This window comes from Zootoca vivipara, chromosome 9 (assembly GCF_965207765.1).
Source record: "Zootoca vivipara chromosome 9, rZooViv2.hap1.1, whole genome shotgun sequence".
Lineage (NCBI taxonomy): Eukaryota > Metazoa > Chordata > Lepidosauria > Squamata > Lacertidae > Zootoca > Zootoca vivipara.
This window is the reverse complement of record NC_142592.1, coordinates 68,653,384-68,673,582: the sequence shown is the minus strand read 5'-3', so window position 1 is coordinate 68,673,582 and position 20,199 is coordinate 68,653,384. Positions and strand designations below refer to the sequence as shown.

The window sequence follows — 20,199 nt, the reverse complement described above, 5'->3', positions numbered from 1 at the left end:
GCATTTAACACCAGCCAGATTGGCGAAAATACACCCAGATACGAACAACACATGTTGGAAATGCAATAAAGAAGTTGGTACCCACATACACATGTGGTGGAGATGTGATAAAATCAAGGTGTTCTGGGAAATGATATATAGGGAATTAAAGAAAATTCTGAAATATTCATTCAAGAAACTACCGGAAATGTTTTTGTTGGGTATGATACCAGATGACATCAAGATACAAGATAGATGTTGCATAAACTATGCTACAGCGGCTGCAAGAATATTGATCGCGAAAAATTGGAAATCGGCAAAGGTCCCGGAAAAAGAAGAATGGCAACAAAAATTATATAACTATTATAAGTTGGCAGCAGAATATGAACGAATCAAGGGGATTAAATCAGAAAATTCAAATAATAATTGGAAGCCATTCTTTAATTACATAAAAGATATAATAGAAAAACCAATTCTCATATCAGATATTTAAAAGTTCTGTAACTAATTAATTATTAACCAATCATTAATTAATTAATTAATCATTAATTAATTAATTAATCATTAATTAAAGATTCTTATAATACCATTTAGGTATGGTACAAATAAACAATATGAAGATGAAATTGGAAAATAGTATGCAGAGATTATACACGGAATCAAAAGGGAAAAACTCAAGAACGGCTGAGAAGTCACCGGGGATGGGAGGGAGGGCTCAGAGGGGAGGGAGGGGGGTAATTTACAAATAAGACACATGTAACACAATATTATAGATGTATTTTATTTTCTTGATTTTTATTGAACCTGTTTTGTCTGTTGTATATTGGAAAAAATAAATAAAGGTATTTTATTAAAAAAAAAAGCAATAGGCTAAAAACCAGCTTAAAACTAGCAGCAACTTTTCTAAACCCCTGCACAAAAATATTATGTTAGCAAGTGCTGAAAAGGTACCTGCCTTTGGGGGTACCTGCCTTTGGGGGTTCCAAAGTGTAGGTATTGCAGCACTAAAAAAGTCAGGAATGTAATTGTCCCTAACGCTCCTTTTTTCTTGGCCTTGTTGTGTCTTTCATGCTGTCTCTCCTCTTAGCATGTGAGCTGGACGGGCGAATGCTGGAGCCTGGGCAGAAGATTCCCTCTGCGGACGGATGTCGAAGCTGCACATGTTCTGTGAGATATGGGAGTTTCCGGGGGGGATTGCAATGCCCCCCAAAGCCATAGCTGCCAAGTTATCCCTTTTTTACAGGGATTTTCCCTTATGCTGAATAGGCTTCCTCGCGAGAAAAGCGAAAACTTGGCAGCTATGCCCAAAGCCCGTGGGGGGCAGTAGAATGATCCTGTCACTGTGTACAGTCGTACCTTGGGTTACGAACACCTCGGGTTACGAACAACTCGGGTTACGAACTGCGCAAACCTGGAAGTATTTTCGGCCGCACGAATGTTCTGCGCGTGCGGTTTGCGCATGCGCAAAATGGCGGTTCGGGTTACGAACTTTTTGGGTTACGAACTGCGACCCGGAACGGATCGTGTTCGTAACCCGAGGTACTACTGTATGTACATTTCTATCGGCCATTGATCAGAGAACCAATGGGGGACTTTGGTGCACCGTTCATTGCCAGAATTCGCACGCATACCCCAGTCCTCACACTAGCTGTTGCAGCAAGAAAGTCTTCACTGATAACAAATAGAAAAATTATAATCAGTTTGCATAGTAGGTCTGTATTCGACCCATCAAAAACCCACAATATTATTGTTATTACTGTGTTGTTGCTGTTGTTGTTGTTGGGTTTTAATGTTTGATGTTTTAATGTATTTTTAATCTCTGTTGGAAGCCGCCCACAGCAGCTGGGGAAACCGAGCCAGATGGGTGGGGTAAAAATTAATAATAATAATAATAATAATAATAATAATAATAATACCTTGTCCATCTGGCTGGGTTTCCCCAACCACTCTGGGCAGCTCCCAACAGAATATTAAAAACACAATAAAACCTCAAACATTAAAGACTTCCCTAAACAGGGCTGCCTTCAGATGTCTTCTCAAAGTCAGATAGTGGTTTATTTCCTTGGCATTTGATGGGAGGGTGTTCCACAGGGCGGGTGCCACCGCCGAGAAGGCCCTCTGCCTGGTTCCCTGTAACCTTGCTTCTCGCAGGGAGGGAACCGGCAGAAGGCCCTCGGAGCTGGACCTCAGTGTCCGGGCAGAACGATGGGGGTGGAGACGCTCCTTCGGGTATACTGGGCTGAGGCCATTTAGGGCTTTCAAGGTCAGCACCAACACTCTGAATTGTGCCCGGAAACGTACTGGGAGCCAATGTAGGTCTTTCAGGTCTGGTGTTATGTGGTCTCGGCGGCCGCTCCCAGTCACCAGTCTAGCTGCCGCATTCTGGATTAGTTGTAGTTTCTGGGTCACCTTCAAAGGTAGCCCCACGTAGAGCGCATTGCAGTAGTCCAAGCGGGAGATAACCAGAGCATGCACCACTCTGGCGAGACAGTCTGTGGGTAGGGAGGGTCTCATCCTGCATACCAGATGGAGCTGGCAGACAGCTGCCTTGGAAACAGAATTGAGCGGCGCCTCCATGGGGAGCTGGGAGTCTAAAATGGCACTCAGTCTGTGCACCATTTGCCATGTCCATTCTGTGACTTGAGTCTCTTTCTCCAGGAGGGGGCGCTGGTGTGCACCCCTGCCCAGCCATGCCCTCCGCCTTGCACCCACGGACTACCCCCTGCCGCTGGCTCCTGCTGCCCAGACTGCACCCACTGCCTTTTCCGCGGGCAGCTTATTCCCAACGGTGGGGAGGTGGCGGGCAAGGACCCCTGCGAATGCTGTGTCTGTCAGGTGGGTGCCGGGGGGGGGGCAGGCGCTGCTCTCAAAGGGGAACGCCCTCCCTGCCAGAAGAAATATCACAATGCAGTTCGTGCCAAGGGGCACACATGCCCGTGGTGGGCGGGGCCAGTGGCAAAAGTGGGCAGGGCAAAGGATGCAAATTTTGGACCCAAACTGCATCCTCCATCCATACAAGAAAGAGACGTCTTTAGGGAGTAAGGATACGTCCCAGCCAATCTAAAAATCCTGGGGTGCAATGCAGAACCAATAAGGGGTGAGGATTAGAGAGCATTCTAACTTAAGGGCCCTATCCCCTTCCCTGCAGGAGATATGACTTGGCTCACTTTCTCGAGTCGTCTGGAGCGGGAGGGTTGTTGGTGGGGAGGGGTGTCCCCAAAAAACCAAGCACCTCCATGTGAGCGATAGATCTCTGATGGATCTCTGATCCAGTTGGGCTCCTTATTCATTTTGCGCTTCCTCTTGCCTTTTTTCCTCTCCAGGATGGGAACATCGTCTGTTCCCAGGTAGCCTGCCCAAAGCTGGACTGTGCCATCACAGAGGAGGTCCCTGGGCAATGTTGCCCCCTCTGCCAGGGTGAGAAGGAGGTGAAGGAACCTCCGTCAACCCCAAATGTTCCCAAACCTTTTCCTCCCCACTTGGTTCCATGAACTCATCCCCAGTGCCCCCCCTACCCTACAAAAAAAACAAACAAACCAGTTTGCACTCCCCGGGGTCATACCTGCCAAGTTCCGGCCTGAGAAATAAGGGACTGGACCGGAAGTAGCAGACCGGAAGTAGCACTGCCGCCATTTTGGAACTGGGCAAAGCAGCATCAAAAGTCACTTCTGAGCATGCTTCGCCCAGTTCCAAAATGGCCGCTGCGCCAGAATAAACCGGGGGGGGGGGACAAAAAAATCCGGTTTTTTGGCTGGGGGCAGCTGGAAAAACGGGGGTTTCCCGGGGAATACGGGAGACTTGGCAGCTATGCCCGGGGTGCAAACCTGGACAGTGTATATTGGGGTTCTGGGCTCCCCAGATGACAAGACCCCCTTTCAGCCTGGCTGATGGGGTCCAAAGGAAAGCAGAGCAATAGGTTTGGCACCAGCTTGGCTGCAGGAGTTGCCGGAAGGAGGCGTACAAGGCGCCATCTTGGGGACTCCACTCCAGATTTGTGTAGCGTTTACTCCTTAGCCTTTTCTTCTTCCAAATATATCCTGCAAAGCAGGTTTAACACCAACGTTTTCCTTCTCCTAGATGGGCTCCCTTCCCAGTGTCTTTCCCTTCCCTCTGCAAATACCTCCTCCTTGGCTGTCGGACCCACTCTTGGTCTCGTCCACTCAAATCCGTCCCAGCCCGTCTTTGTGTGCAGGAGAAGCCAATAGCGCCTACAATTAACTGCACAATTATTCCAAAACCCAATTAAAACTGTTTAGTTCAATTAATTCGACAAAACTGATGGGCTTGATCCTGGGATACGAGCTTTGCAATGGCTGATAGCTTGTTAGCAAACGTCTTAGACAGTACATTTCGTAGCTAATTCCCTGTCCAGTAAACTCTTTTTTAAAAATTTTTATTAAGTTTTACAATTTTATATTCATCACAATAATATTGTTTCAACAAAAAAAGAAAATTACAGTTCCCCAACTCCCCCATTCCCCCCCCACGACTTCCCTCAACTTCCTCCTCTGGTTGTTAGCTTCTCCTGCTTGTTTTATTGTACCTTAATATTACAATCTTTAAATTAAATATTATTATATTCTTATCATACCATAATTGTTTCCACATTGCCTCTTAGTCTGTATATTTTGTTAATTGTAAGTGTTTACTCAAACCCTGCTATGAGACCACCTTTACAATGTTTCTGCAAATATAACATAAATGGTTCCCAATGTTTTTTTAAAGTCTCTATTGTCTTGTCTCTAAGTCAGGCATCCCCAAACTGCGGCCCTCCAGATGTTTTGGCCTACAACTCCCATGATCCCTAGCTAACAGGACCAGTGGTCAGGGATGATGGGAATTGTAGTCCAAAACATCTGGAGGGCCGAAGTTTGGGGAAGCCTGCTCTAAGTCTTCCAGTTAAGCTTCGCCATTTCAGCCTATTCCATCAGTTTTTCTTGCCTTTCTTCTTTGGTTGGTATCTTGTTGTCCTTCCATTTTGGGGCTAGTAATATCCTAGCCACTGTTCAGTAAAATCTCAGCGGATGGACTTGAAGAAGTTTCCCAGTGTCTGTCTTGAAGTCATTTAGCAGGAGTCTTAAATCACCGCCGCCGCCGTCACCCCCCTGCCGCTTCCCAGAGCCCCCTATGGCAATCCCATTGCCCCACCACCCCCCGCTTTGGGATTCCTCGCAGTTGAAGCCGACTTGACGTTTCTGCGTTGCTGAACCCCGACAGGTTGTCTGGACGGAGAATCTCGGCGTGAGCACAATGAAGAGTGGACCCCCTCCTCGGACCCTTGCCTGAAGTGCAAATGCCTGGTAAGGTCAGAAATATGTTTCCCAAGCGGAGATCAAGAAATAACCCAGAGAGACATAATATTTGGCAAGGACAGAAAGAAACAACACGGTTAAAACAAATATTGCACAAAGGGAAAATAAAGGAGACAAAGCTTCGCTTGCAGATTCACAAACTGTTAAATGTGTTGACACAAATAGTAAAGTTAAAAAAACATTGTAGCTGTTGTATAAGGGATTAATATCAAGATTTGAATGTAACTGGGTTAAAGAAGAGCTGGGAAGCAGAATTAAAGGAATCTATCCAGCCTTGAAAACTAGCATGCGGGGGGGGGGGGGGTGGAGACCGGAACCGGGGACCTAGCTTGTTTAGTTGGCTATTTGATTGACTGATATTTGAATAGGTATTGCAATTTGTTATTGACATAATGAGGCTTATACAGTGGAAACTCAGTTTATGAACACCTCCGTTTACAAATTTTCGGTTTACGAACGCCGCGGACCCATCTGGAACGGATTAATTCACTTTCCATTACTTTCAATGGGAAAGTTCGCTTCAGTTTATGAACAGACTTCCGGAACCAATTACACCCATGCTTCGGGTTAAGTACGCTTCAGGTTGAGTACTCCGCGGACCCTCCTGGAACGGATTAATCCACTTTCCATTACTTTCAATGGGAAAGTTTGCTTCAGTTTATGAACGCTTCAGTTTATGAACAGACTTCCGGAATCAATTGTGTTCATAAACCGAGGTACCACTGTAGTGGATTTTTGTAATTGAAAACTAGTAAAAATTATTATCGATATAAGAGAGAAGGAAATATGTTGTAAGCCGCTTTGATTTGAGAATATAGGATATAGTTTGAGATCCTCACCTGTAGCTTTATAAAATCATTTAACGTGTCAGCAGGAATAGAAGTTACCGTATAAATATTGGAGCTGTTGTATAAGGGATTATAATTGCGACTGGAATGCAATTGAAATCAATAAGATTTTGGAACGCAAAAATAAAGAAAATCATCAATCCTAGCATGTGGGGGGGCACCTTATCTAAATAATATAATTTGGTATTTGAATGATTGGTATTATTGATTGTATTATAGATTGGTATTGTTATAATGAGGTTATTACTGGATTATAATAGAAAATTAATAAAAATTATTATCAATAAAATAAAATGGGAGGAAGGGACTTTTGTTGGGGGGGGGGGAGAGAGAGCAGTCTGTGAGCCAGGCCCTGCAAGACATTCTTGTTCCCTTGAAAGGTACCAATTCCATTATCTCCCTCCCCCCTGTTATTTTTCCCATGCCCGCAGGAAGGCCATGCCGTCTGCAAAAGAAGGCACTGCGCCAGTCTCTGCCGCCACCCAGCACCCCCTCGGCCCGGGACTTGCTGCCCTGTCTGTGATGGTGAGTCCCAGGAGATTTTTTTAAGAGCAGGCATCCCCAAACTGCGGCCCTCCAGATGTTTTGGCCTACAACTCTCATGATCCCTAGCTAAGAGGACCAGTGGTCGGGGAAGATGGGAATTGTAGTCCAAAACATCTGGAGGGCCGAAGTTTGGGGATGCCTGTTTAAGAGGATGTTCCTTGCATCTCGAACTCAGAGCCCTTTACAGACCCTTCTTGTCCTGGTGCCTCCAGGTTGCCTGTGGGAAGGGAGAGAGTACCGCAGCGGAGAGACAGTCCTGAGTGGAGAGCCTTGCAAGCGCTGCACCTGCCTGGTGAGTCTGGCATCGCCGAGCATTTCTTTCTTTCTTTTTCTTTATACTTTTCAAATTTATACATTTCATTAGTTTCACAATCCATTTCACCTTTCCAAACTTGACTTCCTTCCCCCTCTTTCTGCAGTTCCTTAAGTTTATTTTTTAAATATCTTCTGCATATCCAAATTCCTTTAACTTTTTCATTGAACTTGTTCTGCACATTTTTGCTGGCTTAACTGGAGTCAAATAGCACCATGGCTTCAAGAAGTGGTGAAATGGAAACGCCCCCCCCCCCCCGGTAGCCCCTTAGGTCTTGGCACTGGAACCCCCGTCCTAACCCTTTTGCTTGTTCCGAGAGCCAGTGTGGTGTAGTGGTTAAGAGCAGTAGACTCATAATCTGGGGAACCGGGTTCGCGTCTCCGCTCTTACACATGCAGCTGCTGGGTGACCTTGGGCTGGTCACACTTCTTTGAAGTCTCTCAGCCTCACTCACCTCACAGAGTGTTTGTTGTGGGGGAGGAAGGGAAAGGAGAATGTTAGCCACTTTGAGACTCCTTCGGGTAGCTGTCCACGGAGCCACAGGTCAATTCTGTGTCCAGGGCAGCTGTCTATCAGCTCCATCTGGTACACAGGCTGAGACCCTACCTGCCCGCGGACTGTCTCGCCAGAGTGGTGCATGCTCTAGTCATCTCCAGCTTGGACTACTGAAATGCGTTCTACGTGGAGCTACCTTTGAAGGTGACCCGGAAACTGCAATTAATCCAGAATGCGGCAGCTAGACTGGTGCCTGGGAGTGGCCGCCGAGACCACATAACACCGGTCCTAAGAGACCTACATTGGCTCCCAGTTCGTTTCCGAGCACAATTCAAAGCGTTGGTGCTGACCTTTAAAGCCCTAAATGGCCTCGGTCCTGTATACCTGAAGGAGCGTCTCCACCCCCATCGTTTAGCCCGGGCACTGAGATCTAGCGCCGAGGGCCTTCTGGCGGTTCCCTCACTGCGAGAAGCAAAGCTACAGGGAACCAGGCAGAGGGCCTTTTTGGTAGTGGCACCCGCCCTGTGGAACGCCCTCCCATCGGAGGTCAAGGAGATAAACAACTACCTGACGTTTAGAAAACACCTAAAGGCAGCCCTCTTTAGGGAAGTTTTTAATCTGTAATATTTTAATGTCTTTTGCTATTTGTTGGAAGCCGCCCAGAGTGGCGGGGGAAACCCAGCCAGATGGGCGGGGTATAAATATTAATAATAATATCAAATCCAAACTCTTCTTCTTCCAACAGGCCGGGGAGGTTTCGTGCGAGCAAGCCGTGCCCAAATGCCCTCCACCGTCCTGCAGCCACCCGGGCAAACTCCCAGGACAGTGCTGCCCAACCTGCAATGGTGAGTTGCCTCCTGCCCACATCATCGTCATCATCATCAGGCCGGATGACTGCGAGGCTCTCTCTGGGCGGCTTCCCTTGTTGCACCCGATCCGGAAACTGCAGTTGGGGAAGGATGCTGCAGCACAATTGCTGACAGCAGTCTGGCCTCGCCAGCATGTAACACCTGCGCTCAGAGATCGCACTGGTTGCCAGTCTCAGACCCCTCCCCCAAAGTGTCCCTATTTTCCAGGGACAGTCCCGGATTTACAGAAGCCGCCCCGGTTTCCGATTTGATCCTGGAATGTCCCGCCTTTCCTTAGGGCGTCCCTAGGTGGCGCTGTGGGTTAAACCACAGAGTCTAGGGCTTGCTGATCAGAAGGTCGGCGGTTCGAATCCCTGCAATGGGGTGAGGTGAGCTCCTGTTGCTTGGTCCCAGCTCCTGCCCACCTAGCAGTTCGAAAGCACATCAAAGTGCAAGTAGATAAATAGGTACCGCTCCAGCGGGAAGGTAAACGGTGTTTCCGTGAGCTGCTCTGGTTCGCCAGAAGCAGCTTTGTCATGCTGGCCACATGACCCGGAAGCTGTCTGCGGACAAACGCCGGCTCCCTCGGCCTATAGAGAGAGATGAGCGCCGCAACCCCAGAGTCGGACACGACTGGACCTGATGGTCAGGGGCCCCTTTACCTTTACCTTTATTTTCATCGGAGGAATGTTGGAGGGGATGGAGTTATGGGACTCCCTGAGCCATTGATGGCAGCCCTGTATGTGGGGGTGGGAATATGTTATATATATATATGTTGGAAGCTGCCCAGAGTTGCTGGGGCAACCCAGTCGGGATGGGTGGGGTATAATAGTAAAATTATTATTATTATTATTATTATTATTATTATTATTGTTATTGAATAGAACATCCCGATTTTTATCAGAGAAATGTTGGAGGGTATGCAATCTGCTCCCCAGCCAAATTCTTTTTTTCCCTTTCCCTTTTCACTTTTAACATTTATCATCACACATAAATCATAATCATTTTACAAATAGGATTCTCAGAATCCCCGAACTTCTCTCCAGCCCTCCATGGTTTCCCCAGACATTCTTTTCAAACTGCATCATATCATGTTCTCCATATTTTCTTAAAACTCAATTCTCATCATTGAATGGAGTTCTCGCTTCATTGCAAGTGTTTTTAAAATCCCACCCATGTTTTAAATTGTTTACAGCGTTCTTTCAAGTCCCTTATGAAATTTCCCCTTTCTTTATTAAATTTATTGTCCTCTCAATCTCTGATTTTCCCAGTCATTTTCGCCAATTCGGAATAGTCCCTCATCTTGGTCAACCATTCTTCTTTTGTAGATAGTTTGTCCTCCTCCCATCTTTGGGCAACTAGCAGCTACCCGCCCAAGTTCAAGGTGTTGCTATAAATATATTTGTTTGATTCCTTATAAAAATTATCTGTGCACCACTGTGCCATAACAAAAATATATCAAAGCGGTTTGCAGCGGTAAAAATATAAACCATGCAATAAAAAGCATTTTTCAAAAGTTAAACGGCGTCCGTTATAGCCATTGGGGAGGATGTATTCTGAACTGCCTGCACAGGCCTGCCGGAACAGAAATGTTTTTGGCTGGTGGCAGAGTCCCAGCCGTCATCCTTGGGCAATTTCAGGAGCCTAAATTGGGTGGTGGGTTGTGGGGGGCTTGGACAGGAGGGTCCTGGGGGAAGGGCAGAGGACAGGATTGGGCAGGATCCTGACCCCACAGTTGATTCAGCATTTTGGGGGGAGCTTAAACGCCATTCTCTTGACCTCTTGCTCCTGTCTCCCCTTTCTTCGATCTGCCTGGACAGTGTGTGAATTTGAAGGACGGCCCTTCCAGAATGGAGACACCTTCCGGCCTGCAGGTGGCAGCCCTTGCCTGCAGTGCACATGCTCAGTGAGTAGGGCAGGGGTGGGGCAGGGAGGGGCTGTGCCCAGGGGCGGGGTGCCACTCATCACAGCGGGGAGGGAGGGGTTCTTCGCCATCCCTTTCTCTCCAGCAAGTCACTCGTTGCTTCCAGATGGCCTGTTTGATTGAACATTTGTTTTCTGGAGAGATTAGACAAAGCCGCCTGTTTCATAACCATTCATTCTGGTTCGGTTGTGGGGAGATTAGACGGTATTGATACTCCGTTATTGTTCGTTCTAATTTGGTTGCGGACAGATTAGACGAAGTTGCTGTTTCCTGACCATTCATTCTGATTCGTTTGTGGAGAGATTAGATGAAGTTAACTGTTTCGTAACCATTCATTCTGGTTTGTTGTGGGGAAATTAGACAAAGTTCCTTATTTGATGACTATTCATTCTGATTTGCTTGTGGGGAGATTAGATGGAGTTCCTTATTTCATAACATTTGTTCTGATTTGCTTGTGGGGAGATTAGATGAAGTTCCTTATTTCATAACCATTCGTTCTGATTTGTCTGTGGGGAGATTAGATGAAGTTCCTTATTTCATAACCATTCATTCTGATTTGCGTGTGGGGAGATTAGACGAAGTTGCCTATTTCATTACCATCCATTCTGATTTGCTTGTGGGGAGATTAGACGAAGTTGCCTATTTCATTACCATTCATTCTGATTTGCTTGTGGGGAGATTAGATGATGTTGCGTCAGAGCAAGTGCTATCCCACACTTTCCAGTGCATTTTCCTGTCACTTTCCTTATTGAAAACACCCCCTGCTTCTTTAGGGTGGGGGGTGGGGGGGAATAGGTCTATTTATTATTTTTATTCTAACATTTCACCTCTCCAAGGAGCTCAGTGTGGCGTATATATTTGCTTCCTTATTCATTCGTGACGCGCCTTGGCGCTCAGAGCAGCTCGCATCTATCTCGAAACACGAGCGGCACCCCGTAATACTTTCCGAGCCAGAGTCCTGCGAGATGCCGCCGATCTTTTTCTTTCCTGTCTACAGGATGGACACGTCCGGTGCCAGGAGGAGGTGTGCCCCCCCGCGACTTGCTCCCAGCCCATCCAAGACCCAGAGTACTGCTGCCCACTCTGCAAAGGTGAGCCTTGAACACTGGGGCAGGCAAAGTTTTGCCCAGGGCCGGATTGAGGTTTGATGAGGCCCTCAGCTCCAGAAGGTCATGGGGCCCTTTCTATGTCCAGCTGTCCTTTGTCAACAACAAATGGCCGCTGTTTTTTGTGTTGAATATATGCTATATGGTAATTGATGGGCCTAATAGGGATCTCAAGCCATTGGCGCCTGTGGCCATGCAACCCGTCCATGCAGAATGTTGTTGTTGTTTAGTCGTTTAGCCGTGTCCGACTCTTGGTGACCCCATGGACCAGAGCACGCCAGGCGCTCCTGTCTTGCACTGCCTCCCGCAGTTTGGTCAAACTCATGTTCGTAGCTTCGAGAACACTGTCCAACCATCTCGTCCTCTGTCGTCCCCTTCTCCTAGTGCCCTCAATCTTTCCCAACATCAGGGTCTTTTCCAGGGAGTCTTCTCTTCTCAGGAGGTGGCCAAAGCCTTGGAGCCTCAGCTTCACGATCTGTCCTTCCAGTGAGCACTCAGGGCTGATCTCCTTCAGAATGGATAGGTTTGATCTTCTTGCAGTCCATGGGACTCTCAAGAGTCTCCTCCAGCACCATAATTCAAAAGCATCAATTCTTCGGCGATCAGCCTTCTTTATGGTCCAGCTCTCACTTCCATACATCACTACTGGGAAAACCATAGCTTTAACTATACGCACCTTTGTAGGCAAGGTGATGTCTCTGCTTTTTAAGATGCTGTCTAGGTTTGTCATTGCTTTTCTCCCAAGAAGCAGGCGTCTTTTAATTTCGTGACTGCTGTCACCATCTGCAGTGATCAAGGAGCCCAAGAAAGTAAAATCTCTCACTGCCTCGATTTCTTCCCCTTCTATTTGCCAGGAGGTGATGGGACCAGTGGCCATGATCTTGGTTTTTTTGAGGTTGAGCTTCAGACCATATTTTGCGCTCTCCTCTTTCACCCTCATTAAAAGGTTCTTTAATTCCTCCTCACTTTCTGCCATCATAGAAAGGAGCAAACCAGTGATATTTTAGGGAGCAGGCAAGCAGGCGGGGTCCATGACTTACTTCACAGGAGCCTACACAACACAAAACACTGTTGCTGTATGTAGGTTTTATTTCATTTGTTTTTTATCTTATATTTTTGGAAATGTACATCCAGTTTTTTTCCTTTAATTTTTTTTGGGGGGCCCCAAGAGAGTGGGGCCCTAAGCAGGCTTCCTCAACCTCGGCCCTCCAGATGTTTTGAGACTACAATTCCCATCACCCCTGACCACTGGTCCTGCTAGCTAGGGTTCATGGGAGTTGTAGGCCAAAAACATCTGGAGGGCCAAGGTTGAGGAAGCCTGGTTTAGATTATACCTAAATCTGGCACTGACTTTGCCAGTTCCTCCTGAGTGCTCCGGGGTGAGAGATCTGGATCCAGCTTGGGCATATTGCAGTTTTGGAAGGGAGCCCCAGGCATCATCCAGACTGACCCCCCCCGCCACCAGTCCTATGACGACCACTCTCTCTTTCTCCCACCAGTGTGTGTCCTGGACAGCGTGGAGTTTGAAGACGGCACTGAGTGGGAACCGGAGGGCGAGCCCTGCACCAGCTGCGTCTGCCTCCAGGGGGAGCCAGTGTGCAGCCCCACCCCCTGCCCCCCACTTCCTTGCCAACATCCAGCCCAGCTGCAAGGTGAGAGGAGAGCGCCCCTGGCCGGCCAGCCTCCAAGGTACCCTGACTGGGACTAGGCAGCGGCGAGTCTCCCCTACGGCTTTGCTACAGGGAGGGGGCAGCTGAGACAGACAGATGCGCCAAATGCCTTTGTACCGTTCCCCAAAAATGCCTGATTGAGCTCGTGGGTGGATTACCCCTCAAAAACTGGGTACATCACACTGCACAGCTGATGGGCAAATATGATCTCTCAATGTCTGAGCTTAAAGAACTTTCCCTACATGCTCAGAATTCTTTTTTTCAAACGTACCATAAGGACAGTGGCTACTAAAAACAATTTAAATTCCATGTATTCATCCACATGCGCTCCATTATATTTTAAACTTAGAGAGGCCCACGAACATACGTATTTTAATGAATTGACTTTTGTACAACTCCGGAAAGCTTTTACAGAGTTACGATTAAACACAATAAACTCTGCTTATAGAGATGGGAGACACAGAGGCATTCCAGTAAATGAACGTGTTTGCATTAGAGGATGCCCTGAATTAGAGGACCTTACGCATTATATGTTATGTTACCTATAATGACTAGGTCCCCTGCCCAGAATTCTTCTGATATGATTCTTTATATCCTTGCAGACACAGATAAATATGTGACCTGGCGTGTAGCACTTTTTGCAACTGCCGCCAGGAAAATTAGGAAAAATTATATTGCCAAGGTAGCTGTTAACTGTAAAGGAGATGAATTTATCTGACTCCATCCATACCAGGATGCAGCTCTCTCACCAAAGTTGTACAGAATTATCGATTGTATTGTTTAATATTTCTTTTAATACATCAGTGGCCATGTGATGATTTTAGTTTATAAATTTTATTATTTAATGTTTCAACTGGTATATTAAAGTGTTTCCATAGCTTTGTGCTGATCAGCTCATGTTTTGATAATGTAAATGTTCTAAGTTTTGTACCAAATTTGTATATATTTTACTGAATTACATTGTATACATTGCAGCAGCCTTTGGCTATAAGCAATAAACTTGATACCGATACCGTTCATGCGTCAAATCAGCCATTGCCAACCTGGTGCCCTCCAGGTCCTTTTCATGATACCGTCTTGGCCCAAATATAAGCCGCACTTTCTTTCTTTTTCCAAATTCCGACCGTGAAAAGTTAACGTGCGGCTTATATTCGCGACCTGACAAAAATGGGCTTTTTATGATATTGCTGTTGAAACAGACATACGCTAAATCACACACACACAAAAAGTTCTATTGCCAATTTGCGAGCTTGAGACTGTTGTGCAATTAATTCTAACGTCATTCATCGCTTTCTCCATGTTTTACAGTGCAGTATTGTTACGGGTGTGAGTGTGCCTGCCGAATTGTAGCAATTGAACAGCGATTTGCGATTTTAGCAAGTGCACGGCATTCCCTGAATCTAATTGGCTTTCTTCTTTTTCTCTCCAATTTTAAGGGAGCGGCTTATATTCGGGTTTTGTCTTTTCCCCTTTTTCCCCCCTTTAATTTTAAAGGTGCGGCTTATTAGTGGGTGCTTATATTCGGGCCAATACTGTACTTTCCGAGCATGGGTGAATTGGCTGGGACTAAGGAGAGTTGTCTGTAACGTCTGAGGGGCGCCCAAACCACCTTTTCTCTGCCTCCCGTCTGAAATTTGCAATTGAACATCTGGAACGGACACACCCAGTAGTTGTTGAATTGTGACTCTCGCCCTCTGCCTCCTCTGCAGGGTCCTGCTGCCCAGGATGCCAGCAATGCTCCTACAACCAGCGGCTCTACAGCAACGGTCAAGAGTTCATCGACCCAGACCATCCCTGCCAGAGCTGCCGGTGTCTGGTGAGAGCCAGCAGGGGACTCAGCTACATAAAACAAACAAACAAACAAACCTGTCAAAATAAAAATAAAAAATCCTTCCAGTAGCACCTTAGAGACCAACTAAGTTTGTCATAGGTATGAGCTTTCGTGTGCATGCACACTTCTTCGGATACGTGAAGAAGTGTGCATGCACATGAAAGCTCATACCTATGACAAACTTAGTTGGTCTCTAAGGCTTACCTTTCAAGTCCCGGACTGCAGAATCCGGGACTGGCAGCCGTGTGACACCGGAAGTTGTGTCGACGTAACTTCCAGTGTCGCTTTGCCCTTCTATGGGCACCAAAAATGGCCACCGCCGGCTTCAAAAGTAGCTTCTACGCATGACCGGAAGTGCGTCGACGCAACTTCCGGTGTTGCCCCACCCATCTATGGGCACCAAAATGGCCGCTGCCAACACCGGAAGTCGCATCTATGCACTTCCGGTCATGCGTAGATGCGACTTTTGAAGCCGGCGGCAGCCATTTTTGTGCCCATAGAAGGGCAAATCATAAAGGGGAAAAAATGGCCGCCGGCAGGAGAAAATAACAGAGAAAAACGGGAGACGAAGTGATATGGGGGACCACCAGGAAAAGGTAAGTAAAAACGGGGGTTTCCTGGGGAAAACCGGAGACTTGGTAGCTATGCTCTAAGGTGCTACTGGAAGGATTTTTTTTTTTGACTGCGTCAGACCAACACGGCTACCTACCTGTAAAAAAAACCCTGTGTTTTGAATGCGTTATAAACATGCAACACTAGATGGCACCGTAGAGCCCAAAACTTTTCTATGCAATTTTACATAGTGGTTCCCCCCCCCTTTTGTTATAATGATTTAATTTATGACTTATTTATTGTAGGTTTTTGCCTGTGTGTAGATGCACCTGAACATTGCCCCAGCATGCCCAGAGGTCATTTTCTTGGCCTCACTAGCCAGATAATTAACTGGGTCTTGCCAGTCCTTACCAAGTCAGTTGAGCAGCTCAGGTCTCGCAAAGCCTGACCATCCACAAATTAATCTGCTTTGTTAACTCTCCTGCAACCCCGTACCATCGTGAGCACAAATAGTCAGGGATGCAGAATCTGAAAGATATCTGCAGGGGTCCTGAGTCTGTGCAGTTTAGGCAGGGAATGAACATAAGCAGGGGCCGCGGTTTCGGGGCAGAACCACTTGTGCTGTGTGACCCACCTTGAGTTCTTTGGGAGGAAAAGGGCAGTACAGTGGACGCTCGGGTTGCAAACGTGATCTATGTGGGAGGCACGTTCGCAACCCGCAGCGTTTGCAACCCGCGTCTGTGCATCTGCACACGGGGGAGTCGATATTCGGCACTTCTGCGCATAGAAAGCTCTACATTGGCTCCCAGTACGTTTCCGAACACAGTTCAAAGTGTTGGTGCTGACCTTTAAAGCCCTAAACGATATTCGGCACTTCTGCGCATAGAAAGATCTACATTGGCTCCCAGTACGTTTCCGAGCACAGTTCAAAATGTTGGTGCTGACCTTTAAAGCCCTAAACGGCCTCGGTCCAGTATATCTAAAGGAGCGTCTCCACCCCCATCGTTCTGCCCGGACACCGAGGTCCAGTACTGAGGGCCTTCTTGCAGTTCCCTCATTGCGAGAAGCCAAGTTGCAGGGAACCAGGCAGAGGGCCTTCTCGGTGGTGGAGCCTGCCCTGTGGAACACCCTCCCATCAGATGTCAAAAAGGAAATTATTATTATTATTATTATTATTATTATTATTATTATTATTTGCAAAGCACAATTTAGTGCTTCTGCACATGCACACATGCCAAAACCCAGAAGTAACCCATTACGGTACTTCTGGGTTCGGCGCAGAGCACAACCGAAAAAACGCAACCTGAAGCGGCTGTAACCCAAGGTATGACTGTATACAAATTTAACAGCAATATCAAATAGCAATGTCTCCTTCTCCGCCGCAGGATGGCACCGTTCGCTGCTCCCCCACTCCCTGCCCCCCACTGACTTGCCTGCATCCGGAGAGGAGGCCTGGAACATGCTGTCCAAAATGCCCCGGTGAGTCACCACACGGGTAATTCCAATTCCAGCGCCTGGAAAGGTGGGAGTTGTAGTTTGTTCAGGGTGCTGAGAGACCCCCCTGTTCCCCACGCAGTGCGACGGTTCCCAGAATGGATAACCACCCATCCCTCTTCACGGGGAACTTCATGGGGACTGAAGCTCTCCGAAAGGAACAGAGGGAGGGTTGTCTCCTTAATAACTCTCAACACCCAAACTACAGCTCCCGGGATTCTTTGGATGTTGAAAGATGTGTCGTGGTGCTTTAAAAGTACAGTGCAGACATCAGTCTCCAGGGAATATTCTTTAAAAAAAACAGGAAATCCAGGAAATGAGCCAACCATCTGGGGAGATAAACAGGGGAAATATCTGTATGGGAAAGTAAAGAAAGGATGGCGTTGGGTATGGATTAAAGAATCAGTTAAGACAGCGGTGCATGGTGAGGGAGGGGGGTGGGCTGAATTGGATCAAAGCTGGTGGGGGGTGAGAATATGGGTGAATGTATTAAGTGGACGGATTGAGACGGTCTGGAACTGGAAAGGTATTAATGGAACTTGCCTAGGCATCTGGAGAATTGGCAACCAGGGGAAGGAGGGATGAAAAAAGTTTTTATCTGATGTTAAAAGGGATAGTGAAAATAGTAAAGGAAGGAATGGAGTACTTGTGGGGGGAAAATTATAGGCTAAAGGGATTAAAAATATGAAGTTAGTTATGAGATTAATGGTAAAAATTAGAATGTTATTAGGAATGATATTGAAATGTTCTCCTTTTTATTTTTAATTTTAATTTTCTGTTTAAGTATGAATAGCTGTATTTGTGGGATTTAAATTAGACTCGGAGAGGGAGGGTTGGGGAAGTCAAAATTATTAATAAGTCATAAGTATAAGATTTGTTTTCTATATTTTTTTCTTCTTTTTTGCTTTTTTCCTTTTTTGTTTCTCTTTAATTTTTTTAAATTTTCTCTCATTTGTATGGTATTTTCTTGTGAATGTTAAGTGTGATCCTTATATGTATCAGAAAATCTTAATAAATATATTTTTTAAAAAAACATTTTTTATTGGTTTTTCACAATTTTATACATTTGAACTTAACCATTTCAGGCATTAAAATAAGAGGTTCTTTTGAACTTTCCCCTCCCTCCATGGGTTCCATAATTAAGATTAAATTTAATGCAACTTTTACCCTTGTCCATCTGTTATATATCCATAATTATCCATTATCAAATGATCAATGATCAATTCAAGCCCAGCTCCCTTCCTCTGCAGGGCAGGGAGAAGCCAGGAGGAGGGAGGGAGGAGGCTCCGTCGCAGGGAGTGTGAGGGGGAGGGAATGGGTCTCGGAAAAAATTGCAAACAAATATATGTCGCAGCCAGAACGATCTCGCCGATCCAAGCGGCGATTCCAGGACCGCCCACGGGCCGGATCCAGAGGGTAATTGGGCCTGATCCAACCCGTGGGCCTTAGTTTGCCGACCCATGGGATAGAGGCACATGCATATACTTTGTAATAAAGTCTGCCTTCAGGGATCCAACTGTGAACTGAATGAGAGAAAAATACTTTTATATACTTTAGACAAGATTGTGGCATGCTTATTCTTTTAAGAGGGATCTAAGGGACTTACCAGGAACCTTATAGCGAGAGGCTTACACGAGCCTGCCACCAGCTACCCGCTGTGCGTTTAAAAGGGGAATGCGAAACTCTACTAAGTAAATAAACTTGCTAGCGCAAGTTAGGAAGGATATTGATCAACACCAGATCCTCTCCTGCCTCCCTGAAAATTCCCACGCAGATTGCACTCAGGACAACCGAGTGGTGCTGGACGGAGAGGAGCTGCCCAGCCCATTGAACCCCTGCCAGGCGTGTTTGTGCACCGGTGGGGAACTGCGCTGCAAGGACCGGCAGTGCCCGGGGGCCCTGTGCGCTCACCCCTTGCCCGGATCCTGCTGCCAGAACAACTGCAATGGTGAGCATCTCCTGCACTCGGCTAGAATGTCAAAACCGCCCCACCCCGGGAATCACAGAATTGTATAATTGGAAACAAAATATTTCGTTTGTATTTTTTGTATTGTGATAATGCAAAGAGGATTATGGTGCTGATTCATAATTTGTTCTAAATTGTTTTATCTTCGCATTGTAAGATATATTTATTTTTTTCCCTTTTCCCCCTATGCTTCCTTTTTTCTTCTTTTTTTCTTTTGGTTTTGTTTATGTTTCTATGTAGTTGAAATTGGAAATTTCCTTTTTTCTTAATTTTTTGTGATATTGTTTATTATAAATAAAGGCTTTTTTTAAAAAAAAGAATTGTACAATTGGAAGGGACCCCGAGGGTCATCTAGCCCAACCCCGCATAGACAGCGCCCCTGATACCCACTTGTTTCCTAATCTTGCCCCCAGTGTTCCCCAGAACCACACAGATCCCTTTCTCCAACTGATAGGCTAATAATACTAATAATACTGATACTAATAATAATAATAATTTATTATTATTTATACCCCGCCCATCTGGCTGGGTTTCCCCAGCCACTCTGGGCGGCTTCCAACAGAAAAATAAAATAAGATAATCAATTAAACATTAAAAGCCTCCCTAAACATTATTAACCCTTCCTTTCCTGCACAGGCTGCAACTATGCTGGGAAGGAGTACCCCAACGGGGCAGAGTTCCCCCACCCCACGGACAAGTGCCGGCAGTGCCACTGCATCGTGAGTGCCAGGGTGGCGCGGGGGAAGACTCTCCGGGGAAGGATGGTGGGGTCTTTCCCATTGGAATCATAGAAGGGACAACACCCAGGGGCCATCTAGTCCAACCCCCTCCCCTGTACCAGCGCAATACTCAGCCAGCTTTTCTCCTCCTGTCCCACCTGCAGAATGGGAACGTCCAGTGCCTCTCACGCCGCTGCCCGCCCCTTCTTTGCCCGGAACCGTTCCTGATGCCCGGAGAATGCTGCCCCCGGTGTCCAGGTACGGAACTGCACCAGCTTCATCTTCCAGGGTCTGCCCGCTTCCCTGCCAAGGGGTCCAATCCCCGAAGGGCTTGTTGCTCGCTCGCTTTTTTCCTAAGCTCGTGTGCCCCTCGCGCCGACAGAAACGCTCTCAGCAGCTAACGCCGTAAGTAACCAAATGGAAAATACAATCAGGAATATGCAGCAGGGTCAATGAAATGGCTGTAGTTGTTTGAAAGGCCTTGGTGAATTCAAGAAAAAAAAATGCCTGTTGCCAGAGGCTTGGAGGACCCTGAAAAATCCCCTGCCGCCGACTCAGAGCTACAGCAAAGGTGGTGCAGTGTAGTGGTTAGAACG

General features: G+C 46.7%; 1 protein-coding gene across 2 annotated transcripts in view; it reads left to right on the top strand.

Annotated features, from left to right (window-relative positions):
• Nucleotides 1–20,199, top strand: part of KCP (kielin cysteine rich BMP regulator) — a 96,609-nt gene that overhangs the window by 33,266 nt on the left and 43,144 nt on the right. Inside the window, exons 11-25 of one of the 2 annotated variants that reach the window (XM_060279271.2) lie at nucleotides 1,067–1,146; nucleotides 2,638–2,814; nucleotides 3,303–3,396; nucleotides 5,197–5,279; nucleotides 6,571–6,664; nucleotides 6,898–6,977; nucleotides 8,239–8,338; nucleotides 10,162–10,247; nucleotides 11,263–11,356; nucleotides 12,871–13,023; nucleotides 14,751–14,857; nucleotides 16,810–16,903; nucleotides 18,693–18,866; nucleotides 19,521–19,603; nucleotides 19,768–19,861. In XM_060279271.2, the coding sequence (XP_060135254.2) occupies nucleotides 1,067–1,146; nucleotides 2,638–2,814; nucleotides 3,303–3,396; nucleotides 5,197–5,279; nucleotides 6,571–6,664; nucleotides 6,898–6,977; nucleotides 8,239–8,338; nucleotides 10,162–10,247; nucleotides 11,263–11,356; nucleotides 12,871–13,023; nucleotides 14,751–14,857; nucleotides 16,810–16,903; nucleotides 18,693–18,866; nucleotides 19,521–19,603; nucleotides 19,768–19,861 (1,593 nt within the window). The remainder of the gene's footprint in view (nucleotides 1–1,066; nucleotides 1,147–2,637; nucleotides 2,815–3,302; nucleotides 3,397–5,196; nucleotides 5,280–6,570; nucleotides 6,665–6,897; nucleotides 6,978–8,238; nucleotides 8,339–10,161; nucleotides 10,248–11,262; nucleotides 11,357–12,870; nucleotides 13,024–14,750; nucleotides 14,858–16,809; nucleotides 16,904–18,692; nucleotides 18,867–19,520; nucleotides 19,604–19,767; nucleotides 19,862–20,199) is intronic. The other variant, XM_088676513.1, reaches the window with a different exon arrangement.